Consider the following 23,461-nt stretch of genomic DNA (forward strand, 5'->3'; position numbering starts at 1 on the left):
TCCATTACTTTTAAACAATGAGCCTATTCCCCGAATTTCCAACAACAGAACCACCCTCTCCTCATCTAACAGGAAACTCTCTGATTCTCGTTAGCCAGCCAATCTTCTATCCGCACCAACATGCTATCCCCTACACCAGGAGCCTTATTTCTGCAATAACTTTTGGTATGGCACCTCATTAAATGTCTTCTGGAAATCTATTATAAAATCTATTCCCCTTTCTCCACAGTTCAGGTTTCTTTCTCAAACAATTCCAATAAATTGGTTAAACATGATTTCCCTTTGACAAAACCATTTTGATTCTGCCTAATTACTGTGAACTTACCTTTCTGCCCTTCCTATTGTCTTTCATAATACCTCCTAACAATTTCCCTGATGTTAAGCTGAAAGATCTGTAGTTTCCTGCTTTCTGTCTCCCTCATTTTTTTTTGAATAAAGGAATTACATTCACTATTTTCCAGTATAACGGAACCTTCACCAAATCAAGGGAATTTTCAAAAATTAGAACCAACATATTAACTATCTCTCTAGCCATTTCTTTTCAGACCCATCGAATAAAGGTCATCAGCTCCAACAATTTACTCAGCGACACTTCTCTGGTGACTGTAGTTTACCTTAAGTCCCTCCCTCCCTTCCATTTCCTGATTTACAGCTACCTCTGGGATGTTGCTTGTACCCTCTATAATGGAACTGATGCAAAATAATTTTCTAGACTCAGTACAAATCTTTGTACTGTTTCATATATCTATCGAAACTCATGCTGCGATAATATTTCTAGCTAGCTTTCTTTCTTATTCAAATATTTCCCCTCCTTATTAATTTCAGGCTTTTTTTTATTATGTCCCAATGACCTGTCACATATCTTAGTACAATGTTATGCTTTTTCTTTGACTTTGATAACTTTATTAGTCAACCATGCATGCTGCGTCCTCTCCTTGCAATGTCTCTTAATTGTTAAAATACATCTATTCAATCATTTCTGAAACATTGCTTCTATTGCCTGTCACTACATTTCCAATTATCTCTCGCCTAACCTAATTCGCCAGTTAAGTTTAGCTTTCATTCCCCCATAATGGCTCTTCTATTAGTTTAAAGTACCAGTGTTTATTCCAGGTGACTGACCACAGAAGGAGGGAGTGACTAATTCCAAAGGGAATGCAACTAATGAGCGAACACATCATGGGAGTCACAGTGTTTGCACAGTGTGATAGGAGCATGATTGGGAAGGGTGACTGGGTATGATGAGTGTGAATAGTGAGTAACAACAAACAAATTTCCATTTAACCAGCTTTTCAATGTCTCATGACCTTATTGTCTCATTGAAACATTTAAGATTCTTAAAAGGTTTGACAGGGTAAATGCTGAGAGGATGTTTCCCCATATAGGAGAATGGAGGACCAGAGGGTATAGTCTCAGAATAAAGGAGTGCCAATTTAAGACTGAGCGTTGTGTGTCTTTGGAACTCCTTGCCACAGAGCAACGGCTGCAGAGTCGGTATATACATTTAAGGCCGAGATGAATAGTTCCTTGATCAGTAGGGGAATCAGGAGTTATGGGGAAAAGGCAGAAAAGTAGTCAGGAGTGTTCAGGCAGGCTCGAAGGGCCAAGTGACCTCTAATCATAGATTCATAAAAAGGAAAGAAGAGGGTCTTCAGCCTATCCAGTTTGTACTGACAGAAATATACTTTTACTTACTATTAAGGATGGCATGGTGGCTCAGTGGTTAGCACTGTTGCCTCACAGCGCCAGGGACACAGGGTTCGATTCCAGCCTCAGGTGACTGTCTGTTTGGAGTTTGCTCATTCTCCCTGTGTCTGTGTGGGTTTCCTCCAGGTGCTCCGGTTTCCTCCCTCAATCCAAAGGTGTGCAGGTTAGGTGAATTGGCCATGCTAAATGCACAGTGTTCAGGGATGTGCAGGTTAGATGCATTAGTCAGGGGTAAATGCAGAGTAGTAGGGGAATGGGTCTGCGTGAGTTACTCTTCGGAGGGTCGATGTGGACTAATTGAGCAAAAGGGCCTGTTCCAGACTGTAGGGATTCTATAATTCTACAAATAAATTTCTACTCTAGTCCCATTTTCCTGGACTAGGCCTTGAATTGTGAGGTTTCCTATCTCAACTCCCTCTGTGGCAGCGCATTCCAGATCTCTACCACCCACTGGATGAAAACATTTTCTTCCCCAAATCTCTATACTTATTGCCCTTCACTTTAAAATTATGCTTTGATTTTCAGCTTTGATCTCCAGCATCTGCAGACCTCACTTTCTCCTTAAAATTATGCTGCCTTGCTTGTGACCCTTTGACTAAGGAACAATCTTAAACACTTCTACCAAGTCCCCCTCAATCTTCTTTGACAGAAAGAAAATAAAGTAAGCTTATTCAGCCTCTCTTCATAGCTGAAGTGTTCCATCCCAGCCAAATCCCGGTGAATCTCCTTTGTATCCCCTCCAATACAATCACATTCTTCCTACCGTGAGGTGACCAGAACTACACACAGGCCTAACCAAAGTCCTGTACAGCCCAATACAACCTCCCTGTTCTTATAATTTATGCCTCAACTGATAAAGACAAGTGTCCTATATGCCTCATAAACTAACCTATTAACCTATTTGAGGGGTGGCACGGTGGCTCAGTGCCACTGGTGCCTCACAGCGGCAGGGAGCTGGGTTCGATTCCTGCCTCGGGCGACTGTCTGTGTGGAGTTTGCACATTCTCCCAGTGTCCGCGCAGGTTTCCTCCACGTGCTCCGGTTTCCTCTCACAATCCAAAAATGTGCTGGTCAGTTGAATTGGCCACGCTAAATTGCCCGTTGTGTTAGGTGCATTAGTCAGGGGTGAATATAGTGTTGGGGAATAGGTCTCGGCGGGTTACTCTTTGGAAGGTCAGTGTGGACTCGTTGGGCTGAAGGGCCTGTTTCCATACTGTAGGGAATCTAATCTAACCTGTTCTGACACCTTCAGGGCTCTGTGGACAAGGCCACCATCCTTCTGTTCCTCTCAGCTGCCTAGTGTTCTGACAATCATTGAGTATTCCCTTCTTCCACAGTGCATCACCTCACAGTTATCAGAGTTAAGTTCCACCTGACAAATCTGTTGATATGCTCCTGTACCCCCAACATCGTCCTCCTCACTGACAACTATCATCTAATCTTTGTGTTATCTGCAAACTTACCATTTCCCCCTCACAGCCCCACATTCTCATCTCCATCGTTTCTGAATATCACAAACAATAAAGGACCCAGCACTGATCTCTGTGGTATGCCTATGCACACTGGGTTCCAGTCACACAGCCTTCTACCACCACCCTCTGTTTCCTACTAGTAAGCCATTTTGGGTCCATCCAACCTGCCAAATTACCCTGGATACCATGAGCTTTATCTTCTTTCTCAGTTTCCATGTGGGACTTTGTCAAAGGTCTTGCAGAACTCCACATAGACGACATCAACTGCCCTACACTCACCTTGTCAACTCCTTGAAAAATTCGACTAGATTTGCTAGGCATGACTTCCCTCAGTTGACCATTCTTGATCAATCCTTGCTTCTCCAACTGGAAGTTAATGTTTCCTTAACTATTTTCTCCAACTGATTCCCTCCCACTGGCCTGTCGTTCCCTGGAGTCTCTCTACGCCCTTCTTTATCAGTCCTCTGGCACCTCTGCTGTGCCAGAAAGGGTTTGAAATTTGAATAGGGGCCCCCTCATCTCCCACAGCAGCCTGGGGTATAACTCATCCTGACCTGTGGATTTGTACACTTTTAAATCCACCGAAAACCTCCTTGCTTGTTATATCATTCCTGCTCTTGTTCCTATTTCTTACGATCCTATGTGGGATGGCGGGAATATCGTGGGAATACTGTTAATGCATGGCGGCAGTACATCTGTAACAAACAGCCACCCTGTGGCTTTAGGGGAACACGGAGTATGAGGATTGAGCAAAACACGTGTAGACCCAAACGTAGCTGTTGACCCTGACAGATCGAGCTGTCTCTCAGGCAATGTGGATGCTGACTGGGTCCTCACCTGTTTGGCAGAATGGGCCATGTTGGTAGCATCATGAACACGGTTTTCCAGGAAGTTCCAGGTATCTTCATAATCCGGGGAAGAATCCTGAAGCAGCACCAGCTCTGTCGTGTTGTAGATTCCAGCCAAGATAGCTCGCTTGGTGTACCAGCTCGACTGCTCCCAGGTAAACAACGCACAATGTCACAGTTACTGGATGTTCACTGGTCCTCACCCTGCTTCCTGCAGACAATCCCCCGTGCAAATCTCATCCCTGTGTAAACCACACCTCCATGCAAGCCCACCCCATGTAAATCCCAACCCCATCTGCAAAAGCCACCTCCATGCTGAGCCTACTCCTAGGCATATCCTACCCTGTTCCTCCTCCCTCCCCATGCAAATGTAATCCCTGTGCAAATCCCAACCTGTTCCTCCTCCCTCCCCATGCAAATGTAATCCCTGTGCAAATCCCACCCTGTTCCTCCTCCCTCCCCATGCACATGTAATCCCTGTGCAAATCCCACCCTGTTCCTCCTCCCTCCCCATGCACATGTAATCCCTGTGCAAATCCCACCCCGTGCCTACTCTCTCCGCATGCACATGTAATCCCTGTGCAAATCCCAGCAAAACCTACTAGACCGCCCCCTGTGCCAACTCCAACCCTATGCAAACACCACCCCATTTACACACCCTCCCTACCTGTAACCCCTTGCTACACACACTGTCCCCGTGTGTACCCCCATCCCATGCAAACCCACACTCTTCAAGACGCCATTCTTGACCCACCTCCCCCCAGCCCATGTCCCATACCCAAACAGGTTTACCTACAGATTCCACACCCTGCAAATTTGTTCCCCTTTTGGAATGCTGTGATTTGTTACTCACGTCTATGGACCTGTCTCCTGCATAGTACCAGATCTCATCCACCATCTCCGTTAAGCTCCTCAAACTCTCCGCAATGTTTTGGGGCAGCAGTAAAATACTCATTGCCTGTCAGAAAGTAATAAGATTGTGAGATCAGTATGTGTTTGGTAACAGTGCTGCATGGATTATTCCAATGAAAGCAGCTCAGGATAGCTGGCAGTGACTAGATGCCATGACACAAACTCCTCTCAGTCAGAATGCTGTCTATTCATGCCTCACTCGAGAGACTTGAGCAAGTATTCTCAGCTAGTTCTACAATGCAGGACTGAGGGAACACTGCACCGTCCGAGGGTCAGGACTGAGGGAGCACTGCACTGTCCGAGGGTCAGGACTGAGAGAGCACTGCACTGTCCGAGGGTCAGGACTGAGGGAACACTGCACTGTCCGAGGATTCAGGACTGAGGGAACACTGCACTGTCCGAAGGTCAGTACTGAGGGAACACTGCACTGTCCGAGGGTCAGGACTGAGGGAACACTGCACTGTCCGAGGGTCAGGACTGAGGGAACACTGCACTGTCCGAGGGTCAGGACTGAGGGAACACTGCACTGTCCGAGGGTCAGGACTGAGGGAACACTGCACTGTCCGAGGGTCAGGACTGAGGGAACACTGCACTGTCCGAGGGTCAGGACTGAGGGAACACTGCACTGTCCGAGGGTCAGGACTGAGGGAACACTGCACTGTCCGAGGGTCAGGACTGAGGGAGCACTGCACTGTCCGAGGATTCAGGACTGAGGGAACACTGCACTGTCCGAAGGTCAGTACTGAGTGAACACTGCACTGTCCGAGGGTCAGGACTGAGGGAACACTGCACTATCCGAGGGTCAGGACTGAGGGAGCACTGCACTGTCCGAGGGTCAGGACTGAGGGAACACTGCACTGTCCGAGGGTCAGGACTGAGGGAGCACTGCACTATCCGAGGGTCAGGACTGAGGGAACACTGCACTGTCCGAGGGTCAGGACTGAGGGAACACTGCACTATCCAAGAGTCAGGACTGAGGGAGCACTGCACTGTCCGAGGGTCAGGACTGAGGGAACACTGCACTGTCCGAGGGTCAGGACTGAGTGAACACTGCACTCTCCGAAGGTCAGGACTGAGGGAACACTGCACTGTCCGAGGGTCAGAACTGAGGGAGCACTGCACTGTCCGAGGATTCAGGACTGAGGGAACACTGCACTGTCCGAGGGTCAGGACTGAGAGAGCACTGCACTGTCCGAGGGTCAGGACTGAGGGAGCACTGCACTGTCCGAGGGTCAGGACTGAGGGAGCACTGCACTCTCCGAGGATTCAGGGCTGAGGGAGCACTGCACTGTCCGAGGGTCATGACTGTGGGAGCACTGCACTGTCCGAGGGTCTGGACTGAGGGAGCACTGCACTGTCCGAGGGTCAGGACTGAGGGAGCACTGCACTGTCCGAGGGTCAGGACTGAGGGAGCACTGCACTGTCCGAGGGTCAGGACTGAGGGAGAACTGCACTGTCCGAGGATTCAGGGCTGAGGGAACACTGCTCCATCTGGGGGTCAGGACTGAGGGAACACTGCACTGTGCGAGCGTCTGGACTGAGGTAACACTGCACTGCCCGAGGGTCAGGACTGAGGGAGCACTGCACTATCCGAGGGTCGGGACTGAGGGAACACTGCACTGTGCGAGGGTCAGGACTGAGGGAACACTGCACTGCCCGAGGGTCAGGACTGAGGGAACACTGAACTGTCCGAGGGTCAGGACTGAGGGAACACTGCACTGCCCGAGGGTCAGGACTGAGGGAACACTGCACTGTCCGAGGGTCAGGACTGAGGGAACACTGCACTGCCCGAGGGTCAGGACTGAGGGAACACTGCACTCTCCGAGGATTTAGGACTCAGGGAACACTGCACTCTCCTAAGATTCAGGACTGAGGGAACACTGCACTGTCCGAGGGTCAGGACTGAGGGAGCACTGCACTTTTCGAGGGTCAGGACTGAGGGAGCACTGCGCTGTCCGAGGGTCTGGACTGAGGGAACACTGCACTGTGCGAGGGTCTGGACTGAGGGAGCACTGCACTGTCCGAGGGTCAGGACTGAGGGAGCACTGCACTGTCCGAGGGTCAGGACTGAGGGAGCACTGCACTGTCCGAGGGTCAGGACTGAGGGAGCACTGCGCTGTCCGAGGGTCTGGACTGAGGGAACACTGCACTGTCCGAGGGTCTGGACTGAGGGAGCACTGCACTGTCCGAGGGTCAGGACTGAGGGAGAACTGCTCCATCTGAGGGTCAGTACTGTGGGAACACTGCACTGTCCGAAGGTACAAATCGGGGGAATTTTGTTCTGATGGTCAGATCTGAGGGAACGCTGGTCTATTTGAGGGTCAAGACAGAGTGTATGCTGCCCCCATCCTAGGATCAGGACTGAGAGAGCGCTGTTCCACCGGAGGGTTAGGCCTGAGGAAATGCTATTCCACCTGAGGGTCAGGACTGAGGATCGCTGTTCCATTGAGGGTCAGGCCTGAGGATATGCTGTTCCATCAGAGGGTCAGAACTGAGGGATCGCTGTTCCATCAGAGGTCAGGCCTGAGGGAACGCTGTTCCATCTGAGGGTCAGGCCTGAGGGAACGGTGCACTATCTAAGGGCCAGGCCTGAGGGAATGCTGTTCCATCAGAGGGTCAGGACTGAGGGATCGCTGTTCCATCTTAGGGTCAGGCCTGAGGGAACGGTGCACTAAGGGCCAGGCCTGAGGGAACGCTGTTCCATCTGAGGGTCAGGCCTGAGGGAACGGTGCACTAAGGGCCAGGCCTGAGGGAATGCTGTTCCATCAGAGGGTCAGGACTGAGGGTTCGCTGTTCCATCTGAGGGTCAGGCCTGAGGGAACACTGTTCCTTCTGAGGGTCAGGCACGAGGGAACGGTGCACTATCCAAGGGCCAGGCCTGAGGAAATGCTGTTCCATCAGAGAGTCAGGACTGAGAGAGCGCTGCTCAATCTGAGGGTCAGGAGTGAGGAAATGCTGCACTGTCCAAGGGTCAAGACTGAGCGAACGCCGCTCTATCAGAGGCTCTGAGGGATCAATGTGATGTCCGAGGTCAGGACTTGGAAATACAGTCAAAGCCAAGGGATTGCTTTATCATCTGAGGTGAAACTTTATTGCTGGAACAGCACAGCAGGTCAGGCAGCATCTAGGGAACAGAAGACTCGACGTTTCGGGCACATGCCCTTCTTCAGGAATGAGCAGAGAGTGTTCAGCAGGAGAAGATAAAAGGTAGGGAGGAGGGACTTGGAGGAGGGGCGTTGGAAATGTGATAGGTGGAAAGAGGTCAAGGTGAGGGTGATAGGTCGGAGTAGGGTGGAGGCGGAGAGGTCAAGAAGAAGACTGCAGGTCAGGAAGGCGGTGCCGGGCTGGAGGGATTCGGCTGAGACAAGGTGGGGGGAGGGGGGATGAAGAAACTGGTGAAGTCCAAGTTCATCCCCTGTGGTTGGAGGGTTCCCAGTCGGAAGATAAGACGCTCCTCCTCCGACCGTCGCGTTGTTGTGGTTTGGCGGTGGATGAGTCCAATGACCTGCATATCCTCGGTGGAGTGGGAGGGGGAGTTGAAATGCTGTGCTACAGGGTGATTGGGTTGGTTCGTCCGGGTGGCCCAGAGGTGCTCTCTGAATCGCTCCGCAAGTAGGCGGCCTGTCTCCCCAATATAGAGGAGGCCACACCGGCTGCAGCGGATGCAGTAGATAATGTGGGTGGAGGTGCAGGTGAATCTGTGGCGGATATGGAAGTTTCCTTTGGGGCCTTGGAGAGAAGTGAGGGGGGAGGTGTGGGCGCAAGTGTTGCACCTCCTGCGGTTGCAAGGGAAGGTGCCGGGAGTGGAGGTTGGGTCAGTGGGGGATGTGGATCTGACAAGGGAGTCGCGGAGGGAGTGGTCTCTACGGAAAGCTGATAGGGGAGGGGAGGGAAATATATCCTTGGTGGTGGGGTCTGTTTGGAGGTGGCGGAAGTGACGGCGGATGATGCGCTGTACATGGAGATTGGTGGGGTGGTAGGTGAGGACCAGTGGGGTTCTGTCCTGGTGGCGGTTGGAGGGGCGGGGCTCAAGGGCGGAGGAGCGGGAAGTGGAGGAGATGCGGTGGAGGGCATCGTCGATCACGTCGGGGGGGAAATTGCGGTCCTTGAAGAAGGAGGCCGTCTGTGTTGTGCGTATTTTGAACTGGTCCTCCTGGGAGCAGATGCGGCGGAGACGAAGGAATTGGGAGAATGGGATGGCGTTTTTACAGGGGGCGGGGTGGGAGGAGGTGTAGTCCAGGTAGCTGTGGGAGTCGGTCGGTTTGTATCATCTGAGGGTCAGGAATGATGGTCAAGCTTGAGGGAACACTGCACTGTTTGAGGATCAGGACTGAGGGAACATTGCTCCGTCTGAGGGTCAGAAATTTGATACAGATACAGAGTCGTACAACATGGAAACAGCCCCTTCGGTCCAACCAATCCAGGCTGACCATAATCCCAAACTAAACTAGTCCCATCTGCCTGCACTTGGCCCATAGCGCTCTAAACATTTCTTATTCATGATACAGACCAGCTATTGTGCAGACTTTCAATCCTCAAGAGGTAGGAGGCCATCGAATACCTCAAAACATAGAAATAGTAGCAGCAGTAGGTCATTTGGCCCTTCACGCCCACTGTGCGATTCAATATGATCATGGTTGTTCATCCAACTCAGTACCCTGTTCCTGCTTTCTCTTCATACCCTTTTGATGAAGGAACGCTGCACAGATTCAGCACCTGGAGAGCACTATCTCATAGAAGCATACACGCAAGGCTGATACGGAGTTCTGGGAACTGACATGAAAGTTGGGGCAAACCATTTTTTTTTAAATTAAAATTAATTTATGACAATTTTTTTGTCCATCTTTAATCGTGCTGTGGAAAGTGATTGTGAGCTGCATTCTTCAACCGCTACAGTCCAGGGTCAGAGAGCATAATCTCAGAATAAAGAGTGATCCGTTTGTGACAGTGATGAGGAGTAATTTCTTCTCACAGAGGTTCGTAAATCTGAGGAATTCTTTACTGCAGGGAGCTGTCAAGGATGGATCCTCAATATCTTCAAGATGAAGAATCACTGATTTTTAATCAAAGATTATAGGGAAAAGGCAGGAAAGTAGAATTGGGGATTATCAGATAGGCCATGATCTCATTGATCGGCTGAATGGACTCAATGGACCATATGGTCTACTTCCACTTTATGTCTCATGGTCTTATAGTTTATGGACTTGTTGCCCATTCCTAATCACTCTTGAACTGGATGGACTTGCTGGAAACATTTCTGGGCAGTTAAGAGTCAACCACATTGCTTAGGATTTGGAGTCTTATGCAGGCCAGACCTGTCCTTCCCCAATGGGCTTTTGTGAATCAGATGGGACTTTACAAAAATTGATGATGACAGTGTTCTGGGAGAATTGAGTTGAATCTCTTCAGAACAAAATGTAATTTACTGGATCAGAATAGAGTCCAAAGACATCAGTTGGTTATGACACTGAATTCAATGGGGGAGGGAAATGATATCCCAATTATATAGGCCCTAGCTGATTATTGTCACCTGGCAGTTCGAGACTGGAGATAGTTGACTGGACATGTTACTGAGACTAGATTTTACTTCAGATTTATTCACTCAGTTTATGTTGGCATTTGAACCTGGTGGGCTCTGAATTACCAGTCCAGTAACATTACCACTGACCCACTATGTGGCAAGATTTTGATAAGATCCATTTGTCATGGGTTCACTTAGCTCTGTGTGGCCCCTCCTTGCATGGTCCTCCTGCACTCTCCGCTGTGAGCCCTGGTGGGGGGCAGTGTACTGGGAGAATCGCGTTGAATCTCTTCAGAACAAAATGTAATTTATTGGATCAGAATAGAGTCCAAAGACATCAGTTGGTTATGACGCTGAATTCAATGGGGGAGCGGAATGATATCCCGATTATATAGGCCCTAGCTGATTATTGTCATCTGGCAGTTCGAGACAGGAGATAGGTGACTACACGTGTTACCTGTGGCCAGCTGTCAATATAGGGGATCAGCATGCGTAACCTTGCCTCCACTGCATCCTTGAGAAACCTGTCCGTCTGCTTGGCTCTGTGTAAAAACAGAAAGACATATCAGTAGAGAACTGGATGCTGAGAACTGCTTTTCTGATTTCTCCGAGCATTTTCTGGGGTTCCCACAGGGAGCCATCTCACTTCAGTTTTCAACCGGGCTGGGGATCAGGGATGAGCAATGTGGATACGAGAGTGAGAGGGGCGAGAGCAGATGAAGTGATGGTGTGAGGTGGAAATGGCAAGGTTTTGAGGGGTATGGAACAAGAGGTTGGTGGGCTGAAAGGATCAGGGGATGAGGGTACAAGGGTGGGTGGGGGTTGAGAACGGGGTGGGGGGGGGGGAAGGCAAGAGAAGGTGAGGGGCTGGATGGAATAAGTAGGTGCATGGGGTGAGGAGTGAAATTAGGTGAGAGGTGACTGAATAAGGGGACAATGGGGGGAGAATGTGGGGCTGTGAGGCAGTGATGAGGTGAGTACATGAGGGGGTGACAGAGGAGGATGTGACTGGGTGACGGGGTGGGTGTGACAAGGGAGGGTCTGAGAGGGGTGAGGGGAGATGGGAGGACGGGGTGATGGGAATGATGGGGGAAGGGAATAATGGGGGAAGAAAGTTGAGGGAGAGGGTGTGAAGGGGTAGTGGTGATCGGGGCGGGTGGGGGGAGGGGAGAAAGGGATAGTGGAGAGCATGACTGTAGCATTGCTGTGAGCTCTGGAAGGGGGGCTTCTCCTATGACCATTGGTCAATGGCAGACACGGAGGGTCTTGTTGAAAGTCAGTTCCCCATTCACTGTGTTGGTGTGGATTTGTCCTGTGGGGATGTCACGCTTTTCTAACCCAAAGCACATGAAAGAACCAACTAGATTTTATATATCATCCGCACAGTTTTTCCCATCACTTTACCATTTAATTTCCTGATGCTTTAAACTGTCCGTAAAAAGCTGCAGTGGTTTTGAACTCTGCGGTATTAGCCAATAATAGAGGTACGCTGTTTCACATGCGTATTACATCACAATCCCAGTTGATAGAACAGCATGGAACCTGAAGCCAATGCTTCTTCTGCAATACTTACTCCTGGTCTCCCAGCTGCACCTTTTGGTATTGATCACTCAATTGTTCAGAGAGTTGCTTGTTACACTGAGACACAAAGTGTAGAACCAACTCCCCAGGACCATGACGGAACATCCCAGTCAGTGCCGGTGACAGATCCAACACCTTGAGGCAAGACAACAGGCAGAAAACACAGGGCTGGTTACACTGCAGCAGATTAGAATCTTAAACCCCACTCACTGGGACACTTGGTGGATTTGTGGATAGTGAGGAAGGTTATCAAAAGATACAGCAGGATATAGATCAGTTGAAAGGTTGGGCATAGAAATGGCAGATGGATCCGGACAAGTGTGAGGTGATGCATTTTGCTAGGCCAAGTGCATGAAGAAAGTGTAAATGGTTGGACCCTTAGGAACAGACGTACAGGAGAATCTTGGGTTGCAAGCCCACAGTTCCCGAAAAGTGGCAAACGAACAGATAAGGTGGTAAACAAGGTGTATGGCATGCTTGCCTTCATCGTTCAGGTCATTTAATAGAAACGTTGCCAAATCATGTTGCAACTGATTTAGTCAGGCCACATTTCGAGTGTTGTGTGCAGTTCTGGTCACCACACCACAGGAAGAATGTGGAAGCTTTGGAGAGAGTGCAAAAGGATGCTTACTGGGTTGTTGTCCTAACTGGAGCATATCAGCTGTAAGGAGAGGTTGGACAAACTTGGATTGTTGTCATTAGAGAGTTGAGGCTGAGGGGTGACCTGATAGAAGTATATAAAATTATGAGAGGCATAGATAGGGTGGATAGTTGGAGTCTTTTTCCCCAGGATGGATATGTCAAACACTGGTTGCAAAGGTTTAAGGTGAGAGGGGAAGAATTTAAAGATGTCAGAGGACTTTTTTTTTTACTCTACAGGCATCCTCAAAACAACATTGAGACAAAGGAGAAACAAGAGCTGTTTTAACATTAGCAGGTCATAATAAGAGTGACCCTTTTATACATGCAGTTTTCACTGAAAAACTGCCAGAACAGGAGGTCAAACCAAGTGGTTTGAAAGAATGTGCAGACACATATTTTTCATATTTTACAGCAAGATCAGATTTTGGTTCCTACCTTGGCCCCTTCTGCAATGGCCTCCACCGACCAGCCATACACGGGGACAAATTCCAGAGCTGCAGATAGGAGCTGCTGCCTCAGCTGTTCCTCAGATTCAAAGCCCTCTGCCTTCTCCCCGTTCTGATCAGATTGGCTGCTGAGAGAAGGGGACTGCAACAGTTATAAAATTCTCTCAGTTCCTGTATCATTTCCTTTCACACCAGCGAGAGAAGAGTCACATCATGTCCAACCTGGAAAATACTGAAGCAGTAGATGTATCCTATTGATTCACTGCAGCAGATCCACAAGGACAGTGCTGGAACATGATTCAACGTGATCCAGGATGGTTGGAAGAGCACTGATCCAGTCTCACTGGTGACAGTCCCAATTCAAATAGATACAGGGTGTAAGAACTAGAGTCTTCATCTAATTACAAGTGTGTATTCACACTGACACCTGACAATGTGGATCATCAGGAGCAACAGAATTGTATTTGATCACAATTTGTAACCCCATGACCAGCATATGCCTCACTCTAATTCACTCCCTAAAGTCTGTCCATCATCTACAAAGTACAAGTGTTATGGAGTATTCCCCATGCACCTGGACGAATGGAACTCCAACAAAATTCAAGAAGCATGACACCATTCAGGACAAGCAGCCTGCTTGGTTGGCATCACATCCACAAACATTCAGTCTCTCCGCCACAAGATCAGTAGCAGTCTACAAGATGTACTACAGAAATTCACTGAAGATTCTTCACTTTCCAAACCCATGCCGGCTACAAAGGCATCAGACAGGTGGGAACATGATCTGCAAATTCTCCTCCAAGCCACTCACCATCCTGACTTGGAAATACATCGCTGTTCCTTTAGTGTCACTGGGTCAAAATCCTGGAATTCCCTGCCTCACAGCTTTGTTACCTACAACCCAAAGACTTCATAGTTTCACAACCACCTTCTCAAAAGGCTGGACCAGCCAGCGATGCAGAAATCCCATGAACAAATTTCTTAAAAAGTTTATTTAAACACTGTTTTAATGTGCTGTAGAAGGTAAAGTCTATGATATCCTGAACAATGTAGAATTATAGCTGATCTACTCTAGGGTGTGAGCAGCTGACTGTACCTGGAGTAGGATTCTTGGGTCGCTGTGTACATCTGAGAGCTCTGAGGGCGCTGTTTGGTCTCCTGCTCCTCACCAGACACCCGTAAATACAGTGATGATCGCAGACCCCTACGCACCACATCACGTGAGTACAGACCAACTGTTGGCAGAGAAAAAGGCCTTCAGTTCTCTGATTCATTCATGACAAAGAACATTAAACCAATCACTCATATGAAATACTCCAGCACAGGTATAGCATGGGATTAGATAGAGTAAGGCTCTCTCTATGAATCCTAAGCCATGTCTGACCCATTTCTGACATTCTGCCCTCACGCCTGCCCTCCCCCCCCGACACCAGTACTGTTGTCTCATCCTCACTTTCCACCCCACTGGCTTCCACATCCAAAGGATCAGAAGTCACCATTTCCACCACTGCAAGTGGGATGAAATCTCAAACACCTATTCCCCTCCTCTCTCTTGTCAGCATTCTGCAGAGACCATTCCCTTTTGTTTACACTGGTTCACTCTTCTGCAATCCTTAACATCTCCCCACAGCACCTTGTCTTGCAATCGCCTTCTCACTATCTCCCCAGAAAGACCACCCAGATGAAGCAACAATTAACCGACATTTCATTCAATCTAGTTTGCTATATTTGCTGCTCAAAATACAACTTCCTCTACACTGGGGAGAATAAATATAGACAGTCTTTAATCTGCCTGCAAAAATTGCCCTGAGCTTCCAGTTGCCTGCATTTCCCTGGCCAACATTTCTGTCTCAGAAACAAAAACAGATGTTGCTTGAAAAGCTCACAGGTCTGGCAACATCTATGAAGAGAAATCAGAGTAAACGTTTTGGGTCCGGTGACCCTTCCTCAGAACTGATGCTGCCAGACCTGCTGAGCTTTTTCCAGCACTTTCTGCTTTTGGTTCTCATTTACAACATCTGCTGTTCTTCTGGTTTTCATTTCTGCCTTGGGCCTGCTGTAGTGCTTCAACGAAGTTCAACGCAGACTGGAAGAACTAACTGCACCTCATTTTCTACATTGTGATCCTGCAGCCTCCTGGACCCCATCAACTTTAACAATTTCAGAGCATGACCAAACCTTTTGTTGTGTATTACCTAACCCCACACCCCAGTTCTGTCATGAAATGGATTCGCTGTTAGTACAGAAAATCCACTTTTACCTATTCACAGTCCCAGTTATCACTTCCAAAATGTCATTCTATCAAAAACCACTATCTTGTCTATCCTTTTGATTCTCTCCCTCTGGGCACAGTCTCCATTGATCTGCTCACTCCTTTCGCTCCCCCTACACGCCGACCCCCAAACTGGTCATCGGCGTGAAGGACACTTTTTTTAATAAACCCCAGGTTGCTTCTAATTCACAAAAGAAGTCACTGGACTCGAAATGTTAACTCCGTTTCTTTCTCCGGATGTCGTCCTCCAGGGATGGTTGTTCCCTCTCCATTTTCAAAAACGCCACTGTAGCTGTCCCGGGGGCAGGCCCCGCACGGCGGGAGCTCTGGGGTAAGGGCCCCTGTTGTGTCTGTGAAGGGACTCAATGTCACAGGGGGCAGGGCAGGGCGGGGGTCACAGCACGGAGCCGTGGGGCCGAACGGCCTGTTTCGGTCCAGGAGATGGCGGGGACGGCTCACCGCCGCAGCCGGGTCCCAGCAAGGCCCCGGTGGGCAGGGGCAGGGGCAGGCCCCGATCCCCGGGGGCGGTGGGGCAATTACCGATGCGCAGTCCTCCCTGAAGTCCGCGCCGCCACAGCGCCGCCATCGCCCCGCGGGTCCTTCCACAGAGGGCGGCGCAGGGTGATGACGTCAGGGACAGGGGGCGGGGCAGGGCATCCGACGGAGAGCCAGCGCGAGAGAGGGTGAGTGTGGGGGAAGGAGGAGGGATAAAGGGTAAGGGGAGGGAGAGAGAGAGAGAGAGAGAGAGAGTGTGGGGGTAAGGGGAGGAAGAGAGAGGGAGTAAGGGGAGGAAGAGAGGGAGTGGGGGTAAGGGGAGGAAGAGAGAGGGAGTGGGGGTAAGGGGAGGAAGAGAGAGGGAGTGGGGGTAAGGGGAGGAAGAGAGGGAGTGGGGGTAAGGGGAGGGGGAGAGAGAGAGAGAGTGTGGGGGTAAGGGGAGGAAGAGAGAGAGAGGGAGTGGGGGTAAGGGGAGGAAGAGAGAGAGAGGGAGTGGGGGTAAGGGGAGGAAGAGAGAGGGAGTGGGGGTAAGGGGAGGAAGAGAGAGGGAGTGGGGGTAAGGGGAGGAAGAGAGAGGGAGTGGGGGTAAGGGGAGGAAGAGAGAGGGAGTGGGGGTAAGGGGAGGAAGAGAGGGAGTGGGGGTAAGGGGAGGAAGAGAGGGAGTGGGGGTAAGGGGAGGGGGAGAGAGAGAGAGAGTGTGGGGGTAAGGGGAGGAAGAGAGAGAGAGGGAGTGGGGGTAAGGGGAGGAAGAGAGAGGGAGTGGGGGTAAGGGGAGGAAGAGAGGGAGTGGGGGTAAGGGGAGGAAGAGAGGGAGTGGGGGTAAGGGGAGGAAGAGAGAGGGAGTGGGGGTAAGGGGAGGGGGAGAGAGAGAGAGAGTGTGGGGGTAAGGGGAGGAAGAGAGAGGGAGTAAGGGGAGGAAGAGAGGGAGTGGGGGTAAGGGGAGGAAGAGAGAGGGAGTGGGGGTAAGGGGAGGAAGAGAGAGGGAGTGGGGGTAAGGGGAGGGGGAGAGAGAGAGAGAGTGTGGGGGTAAGGGGAGGAAGAGAGAGAGAGGGAGTGGGGGTAAGGGGAGGAAGAGAGAGAGTGGGGGTAAGGGGAGGAAGAGAGAGAGAGGGAGTGGGGGTAAGGGGAGGAAGAGAGAGAGAGAGGGAGCGGGGGTAAGGGGAGGAAGAGAGAGAGAGAGGGAGCGGGGGTAAGGGGAGGAAGAGAGAGAGAGAGGGAGCGGGGGTAAGGGGAGGAAGAGAGAGGGAGTGGGGGTAAGGGGAGGAAGAGAGGGAGTGGGGGTAAGGGGAGGAAGAGAGAGGGAGTGGGGGTAAGGGGAGGAAGAGAGGGAGTGGGGGTAAGGGGAGGGGGAGAGAGAGAGAGAGTGTGGGGGTAAGGGGAGGAAGAGAGAGAGAGGGAGTGGGGGTAAGGGGAGGAAGAGAGAGAGAGGGAGTGGGGGTAAGGGGAGGAAGAGAGAGAGAGGGAGTGGGGGTAAGGGGAGGAAGAGAGAGAGAGGGAGTGGGGGTAAGGGGAGGAAGAGAGAGAGAGGGAGTGGGGGTAAGGGGAGGAAGAGAGAGAGAGAGGGAGCGGGGGTAAGGGGAGGAAGAGAGAGAGAGAGGGAGCGGGGGTAAGGGGAGGAAGAGAGAGAGAGAGGGAGCGGGGGTAAGGGGAGGAAGAGAGAGGGAGTGGGGGTAAGGGGAGGAAGAGAGGGAGTGGGGGTAAGGGGAGGGGGAGAGAGAGAGAGAGTGTGGGGGTAAGGGGAGGAAGAGAGAGAGAGGGAGTGGGGGTAAGGGGAGGAAGAGAGAGAGAGGGAGTGGGGGTAAGGGGAGGAAGAGAGAGAGAGGGAGTGGGGGTAAGGGGAGGAAGAGAGAGAGAGAGGGAGCGGGGGTAAGGGGAGGAAGAGAGAGAGAGGGAGTGGGGGTAAGGGGAGGAAGAGAGAGAGAGGGAGTGGGGGTAAGGGGAGGAAGAGAGAGAGAGGGAGTGGGGGTAAGGGGAGGAAGAGAGAGAGAGAGGGAGCGGGGGTAAGGGGAGGAAGAGAGAGAGAGAGGGAGCGGGGGTAAGGGGAGGAAGAGAGAGAGAGAGGGAGCGGGGGTAAGGGGAGGAAGAGAGAGGGAGTGGGGGTAAGGGGAGGAAGAGAGGGAGTGGGGGTAAGGGGAGGGGGATGGAGAGAGAGAGTGTGGGGGTAAGGGGAGGAAGAGAGAGAGAGGGAGTGGGGGTAAGGGGAGGAAGAGAGAGAGAGGGAGTGGGGGTAAGGGGAGGAAGAGAGAGAGAGGGAGTGGGGGTAAGGGGAGGAAGAGAGAGAGAGAGGGAGCGGGGGTAAGGGGAGGAAGAGAGAGGGAGTGGGGGTAAGGGGAGGAAGAGAGGGAGTGGGGGTAAGGGGAGGGGGAGAGAGAGAGAGAGTGTGGGGGTAAGGGGAGGAAGAGAGAGAGAGGGAGTGGGGGTAAGGGGAGGAAGAGAGAGAGAGGGAGTGGGGGTAAGGGGAGGAAGAGAGAGAGAGGGAGTGGGGGTAAGGGGAGGAAGAGAGAGAGAGAGGGAGCGGGGGTAAGGGGAGGAAGAGAGAGAGAGAGGGAGCGGGGGTAAGGGGAGGAAGAGAGAGAGAGAGGGAGCGGGGGTAAGGGGAGGAAGAGAGAGAGAGAGGGAGCGGGGGTAAGGGGAGGAAGAGAGAGAGAGAGGGAGCGGGGGTAAGGGGAGGAAGAGAGAGAGAGAGGGAGCGGGGGTAAGGGGAGGAAGAGAGAGAGAGAGGGAGCGGGGGTAAGGGGAGGAAGAGAGAGAGAGAGGGAGCGGGGGTAAGGGGAGGAAGAGAGAGAGAGAGGGAGCGGGGGTAAGGGGAGGAAGAGAGAGAGAGAGGGAGCGGGGGTAAGGGGAGGAAGAGAGAGAGAGAGGGAGCGGGGGTAAGGGGAGGAAGAGAGAGAGAGAGGGAGCGGGGGTAAGGGGAGGAAGAGAGAGAGAGAGGGAGCGGGGGTAAGGGGAGGAAGAGAGAGAGAGAGGGAGCGGGGGTAAGGGGAGGAAGAGAGAGAGAGAGGGAGCGGGGGTAAGGGGAGGAAGAGAGAGAGAGAGGGAGCGGGGGTAAGGGGAGGAAGAGAGAGAGAGAGGGAGCGGGGGTAAGGGGAGGAAGAGAGAGAGAGAGGGAGCGGGGGTAAGGGGAGGAAGAGAGAGAGAGAGGGAGCGGGGGTAAGGGGAGGAAGAGAGAGAGAGAGGGAGCGGGGGTAAGGGGAGGAAGAGAGAGAGAGAGGGAGCGGGGGTAAGGGGAGGAAGAGAGAGAGAGAGGGAGCGGGGGTAAGGGGAGGAAGAGAGAGAGAGAGGGAGCGGGGGTAAGGGGAGGAAGAGAGAGAGAGAGGGAGCGGGGGTAAGGGGAGGAAGAGAGAGAGAGAGGGAGCGGGGGTAAGGGGAGGAAGAGAGAGAGAGGGAGCGGGGGTAAGGGGAGGAAGAGAGAGAGAGAGGGAGCGGGGGTAAGGGGAGGAAGAGAGAGAGAGAGGGAGCGGGGGTAAGGGGAGGAAGAGAGAGAGAGAGGGAGTGGGGGTAAGGGGAGGAAGAGAGAGGGAGTGGGGGTAAGGGGAGGAAGAGAGGGAGTGGGGGTAAGGGGAGGGGGAGAGAGAGAGAGAGTGTGGGGGTAAGGGGAGGAAGAGAGAGAGAGGGAGTGGGGGTAAGGGGAGGAAGAGAGAGGGAGTGGGGGTAAGGGGAGGAAGAGAGGGAGTGGGGGTAAGGGGAGGAAGAGAGAGGGAGTGGGGGTAAGGGGAGGGGGAGAGAGAGAGAGAGTGTGGGGGTAAGGGGAGGAAGAGAGAGGGAGTAAGGGGAGGAAGAGAGGGAGTGGGGGTAAGGGGAGGAAGAGAGAGGGAGTGGGGGTAAGGGGAGGAAGAGAGGGAGTGGGGGTAAGGGGAGGGGGAGAGAGAGAGAGAGTGTGGGGGTAAGGGGAGGAAGAGAGAGAGAGGGAGTGGGGGTAAGGGGAGGAAGAGAGAGAGTGGGGGTAAGGGGAGGAAGAGAGAGAGAGGGAGTGGGGGTAAGGGGAGGAAGAGAGAGAGAGAGGGAGCGGGGGTAAGGGGAGGAAGAGAGAGAGAGAGGGAGCGGGGGTAAGGGGAGGAAGAGAGAGAGAGAGGGAGCGGGGGTAAGGGGAGGAAGAGAGAGGGAGTGGGGGTAAGGGGAGGAAGAGAGGGAGTGGGGGTAAGGGGAGGAAGAGAGAGGGAGTGGGGGTAAGGGGAGGAAGAGAGGGAGTGGGGGTAAGGGGAGGGGGAGAGAGAGAGAGAGTGTGGGGGTAAGGGGAGGGAGAGAGAGGGAGTGGGGGTAAGGGGAGGAAGAGAGAGAGAGGGAGTGGGGGTAAGGGGAGGAAGAGAGAGAGAGGGAGTGGGGGTAAGGGGAGGAAGAGAGAGAGAGGGAGTGGGGGTAAGGGGAGGAAGAGAGAGAGAGGGAGTGGGGGTAAGGGGAGGAAGAGAGAGAGAGGGAGTGGGGGTAAGGGGAGGAAGAGAGAGAGAGAGGGAGCGGGGGTAAGGGGAGGAAGAGAGAGAGAGAGGGAGCGGGGGTAAGGGGAGGAAGAGAGAGAGAGAGGGAGCGGGGGTAAGGGGAGGAAGAGAGAGGGAGTGGGGGTAAGGGGAGGAAGAGAGGGAGTGGGGGTAAGGGGAGGAAGAGAGAGGGAGTGGGGGTAAGGGGAGGAAGAGAGGGAGTGGGGGTAAGGGGAGGGGGAGAGAGAGGGAGTGGGGGTAAGGGGAGGGGGGGAGAGAGAGGGAGTGGGGGTAAGGGGAGGAAGAGAGAGGGAGTGGGGGTAAGGGGAGGAAGAGAGAGGGAGTGGGGGTAAGGGGAGGAAGAGAGAGGGAGTGGGGGTAAGGGGAGGAAGAGAGGGAGTGGGGGTAAGGGGAGGAAGAGAGAGGGAGTGGGGGTAAGGGGAGGAAGAGAGGGAGCGGGGGTAAGGGGAGGAAGAGAGAGAGAGGGAGCGGGGGTAAGGGGAGGGAGAGAGAGAGAGAGGGAGCGGGGGTAAGGGGAGGGAGAGAGAGTTGGTGCGGGGGTAAGGGGAGGGAGAGAGAGAGGGAGCGGGGGTAAGGGGAGGGAGAGAGAGGGAGTGGGGGTAAGGGGAGGAAGAGAGAGGGAGTGGGGGTAAGGGGAGGGGGAGAGAGAGAGAGAGTGTGGGGGTAAGGGGAGGAAGAGAGAGAGAGGGAGTGGGGGTAAGGGGAGGAAGAGAGGGAGTGGGGGTAAGGGGAGGAAGAGAGAGGGAGTGGGGGTAAGGGGAGGAAGAGAGAGGGAGTGGGGGTAAGGGGAGGGGGAGAGAGAGAGAGAGTGTGGGGGTAAGGGGAGGAAGAGAGAGAGAGGGAGTGGGGGTAAGGGGAGGAAGAGAGAGAGTGGGGGTAAGGGGAGGAAGAGAGAGAGAGGGAGTGGGGGTAAGGGGAGGAAGAGAGAGAGAGAGGGAGCGGGGGTAAGGGGAGGAAGAGAGAGAGAGAGGGAGCGGGGGTAAGGGGAGGAAGAGAGAGAGAGAGGGAGCGGGGGTAAGGGGAGGAAGAGAGAGGGAGTGGGGGTAAGGGGAGGAAGAGAGGGAGTGGGGGTAAGGGGAGGAAGAGAGAGGGAGTGGGGGTAAGGGGAGGAAGAGAGGGAGTGGGGGTAAGGGGAGGGGGAGAGAGAGAGAGAGTGTGGGGGTAAGGGGAGGAAGAGAGAGAGAGGGAGTGGGGGTAAGGGGAGGAAGAGAGAGAGAGGGAGTGGGGGTAAGGGGAGGAAGAGAGAGAGAGGGAGTGGGGGTAAGGGGAGGAAGAGAGAGAGAGGGAGTGGGGGTAAGGGGAGGAAGAGAGAGAGAGGGAGTGGGGGTAAGGGGAGGAAGAGAGAGAGAGAGGGAGCGGGGGTAAGGGGAGGAAGAGAGAGAGAGAGGGAGCGGGGGTAAGGGGAGGAAGAGAGAGAGAGAGGGAGCGGGGGTAAGGGGAGGAAGAGAGAGGGAGTGGGGGTAAGGGGAGGAAGAGAGGGAGTGGGGGTAAGGGGAGGGGGAGAGAGAGAGAGAGTGTGGGGGTAAGGGGAGGAAGAGAGAGAGAGGGAGTGGGGGTAAGGGGAGGAAGAGAGAGAGAGGGAGTGGGGGTAAGGGGAGGAAGAGAGAGAGAGGGAGTGGGGGTAAGGGGAGGAAGAGAGAGAGAGAGGGAGCGGGGGTAAGGGGAGGAAGAGAGAGAGAGGGAGTGGGGGTAAGGGGAGGAAGAGAGAGAGAGGGAGTGGGGGTAAGGGGAGGAAGAGAGAGAGAGGGAGTGGGGGTAAGGGGAGGAAGAGAGAGAGAGAGGGAGCGGGGGTAAGGGGAGGAAGAGAGAGAGAGAGGGAGCGGGGGTAAGGGGAGGAAGAGAGAGAGAGAGGGAGCGGGGGTAAGGGGAGGAAGAGAGAGGGAGTGGGGGTAAGGGGAGGAAGAGAGGGAGTGGGGGTAAGGGGAGGGGGATGGAGAGAGAGAGTGTGGGGGTAAGGGGAGGAAGAGAGAGAGAGGGAGTGGGGGTAAGGGGAGGAAGAGAGAGAGAGGGAGTGGGGGTAAGGGGAGGAAGAGAGAGAGAGGGAGTGGGGGTAAGGGGAGGAAGAGAGAGAGAGAGGGAGCGGGGGTAAGGGGAGGAAGAGAGAGGGAGTGGGGGTAAGGGGAGGAAGAGAGGGAGTGGGGGTAAGGGGAGGGGGAGAGAGAGAGAGAGTGTGGGGGTAAGGGGAGGAAGAGAGAGAGAGGGAGTGGGGGTAAGGGGAGGAAGAGAGAGAGAGGGAGTGGGGGTAAGGGGAGGAAGAGAGAGAGAGGGAGTGGGGGTAAGGGGAGGAAGAGAGAGAGAGAGGGAGCGGGGGTAAGGGGAGGAAGAGAGAGAGAGAGGGAGCGGGGGTAAGGGGAGGAAGAGAGAGAGAGAGGGAGCGGGGGTAAGGGGAGGAAGAGAGAGAGAGAGGGAGCGGGGGTAAGGGGAGGAAGAGAGAGAGAGAGGGAGCGGGGGTAAGGGGAGGAAGAGAGAGAGAGAGGGAGCGGGGGTAAGGGGAGGAAGAGAGAGAGAGAGGGAGCGGGGGTAAGGGGAGGAAGAGAGAGAGAGAGGGAGCGGGGGTAAGGGGAGGAAGAGAGAGAGAGAGGGAGCGGGGGTAAGGGGAGGAAGAGAGAGAGAGAGGGAGCGGGGGTAAGGGGAGGAAGAGAGAGAGAGAGGGAGCGGGGGTAAGGGGAGGAAGAGAGAGAGAGAGGGAGCGGGGGTAAGGGGAGGAAGAGAGAGAGAGAGGGAGCGGGGGTAAGGGGAGGAAGAGAGAGAGAGAGGGAGCGGGGGTAAGGGGAGGAAGAGAGAGAGAGAGGGAGCGGGGGTAAGGGGAGGAAGAGAGAGAGAGAGGGAGCGGGGGTAAGGGGAGGAAGAGAGAGAGAGAGGGAGCGGGGGTAAGGGGAGGAAGAGAGAGAGAGAGGGAGCGGGGGTAAGGGGAGGAAGAGAGAGAGAGAGGGAGCGGGGGTAAGGGGAGGAAGAGAGAGAGAGAGGGAGCGGGGGTAAGGGGAGGAAGAGAGAGAGAGAGGGAGCGGGGGTAAGGGGAGGAAGAGAGAGAGAGAGGGAGCGGGGGTAAGGGGAGGAAGAGAGAGAGAGAGGGAGCGGGGGTAAGGGGAGGAAGAGAGAGAGAGAGGGAGCGGGGGTAAGGGGAGGAAGAGA

At 53.4% G+C, this 23,461-nt stretch overlaps 1 protein-coding gene across 4 annotated transcripts in view; it reads right to left on the bottom strand.

Annotated features, from left to right (window-relative positions):
- coq9 (coenzyme Q9 homolog (S. cerevisiae)) overlaps positions 1–16,054 on the bottom strand; it is a 33,672-nt gene extending 17,618 nt beyond the window's left edge. The window contains exons 1-7 of one of the 4 annotated variants that reach the window (XM_087996115.1): positions 15,942–16,054; positions 14,226–14,364; positions 13,119–13,257; positions 12,034–12,176; positions 10,918–11,002; positions 4,881–4,985; positions 4,017–4,172 (exon numbers count right to left, since the gene is read on the bottom strand). In XM_087996115.1, the coding sequence (XP_087852241.1) occupies positions 4,017–4,172; positions 4,881–4,985; positions 10,918–11,002; positions 12,034–12,176; positions 13,119–13,257; positions 14,226–14,364; positions 15,942–15,987 (813 nt within the window). In that variant the 5' untranslated portion in view covers positions 15,988–16,054. Of the gene's footprint in view, positions 1–4,016; positions 4,173–4,880; positions 4,986–10,917; positions 11,003–12,033; positions 12,177–13,118; positions 13,258–14,225; positions 14,365–15,389; positions 15,571–15,621; positions 15,899–15,941 lie in introns of those variants that run through there. The other 3 variants (XM_087996114.1, XM_087996113.1, XM_087996116.1) reach the window with 3 other exon arrangements.
- Positions 16,055–23,461: the final 7,407 nt, after the last annotated feature.

The sequence above is a fragment of the Chiloscyllium plagiosum genome, unplaced genomic scaffold, assembly GCF_037043375.1.
Source record: "Chiloscyllium plagiosum isolate Xiang-an unplaced genomic scaffold, Cpla_swu_hap1 HiC_scaffold_17, whole genome shotgun sequence".
Lineage (NCBI taxonomy): Eukaryota > Metazoa > Chordata > Chondrichthyes > Orectolobiformes > Hemiscylliidae > Chiloscyllium > Chiloscyllium plagiosum.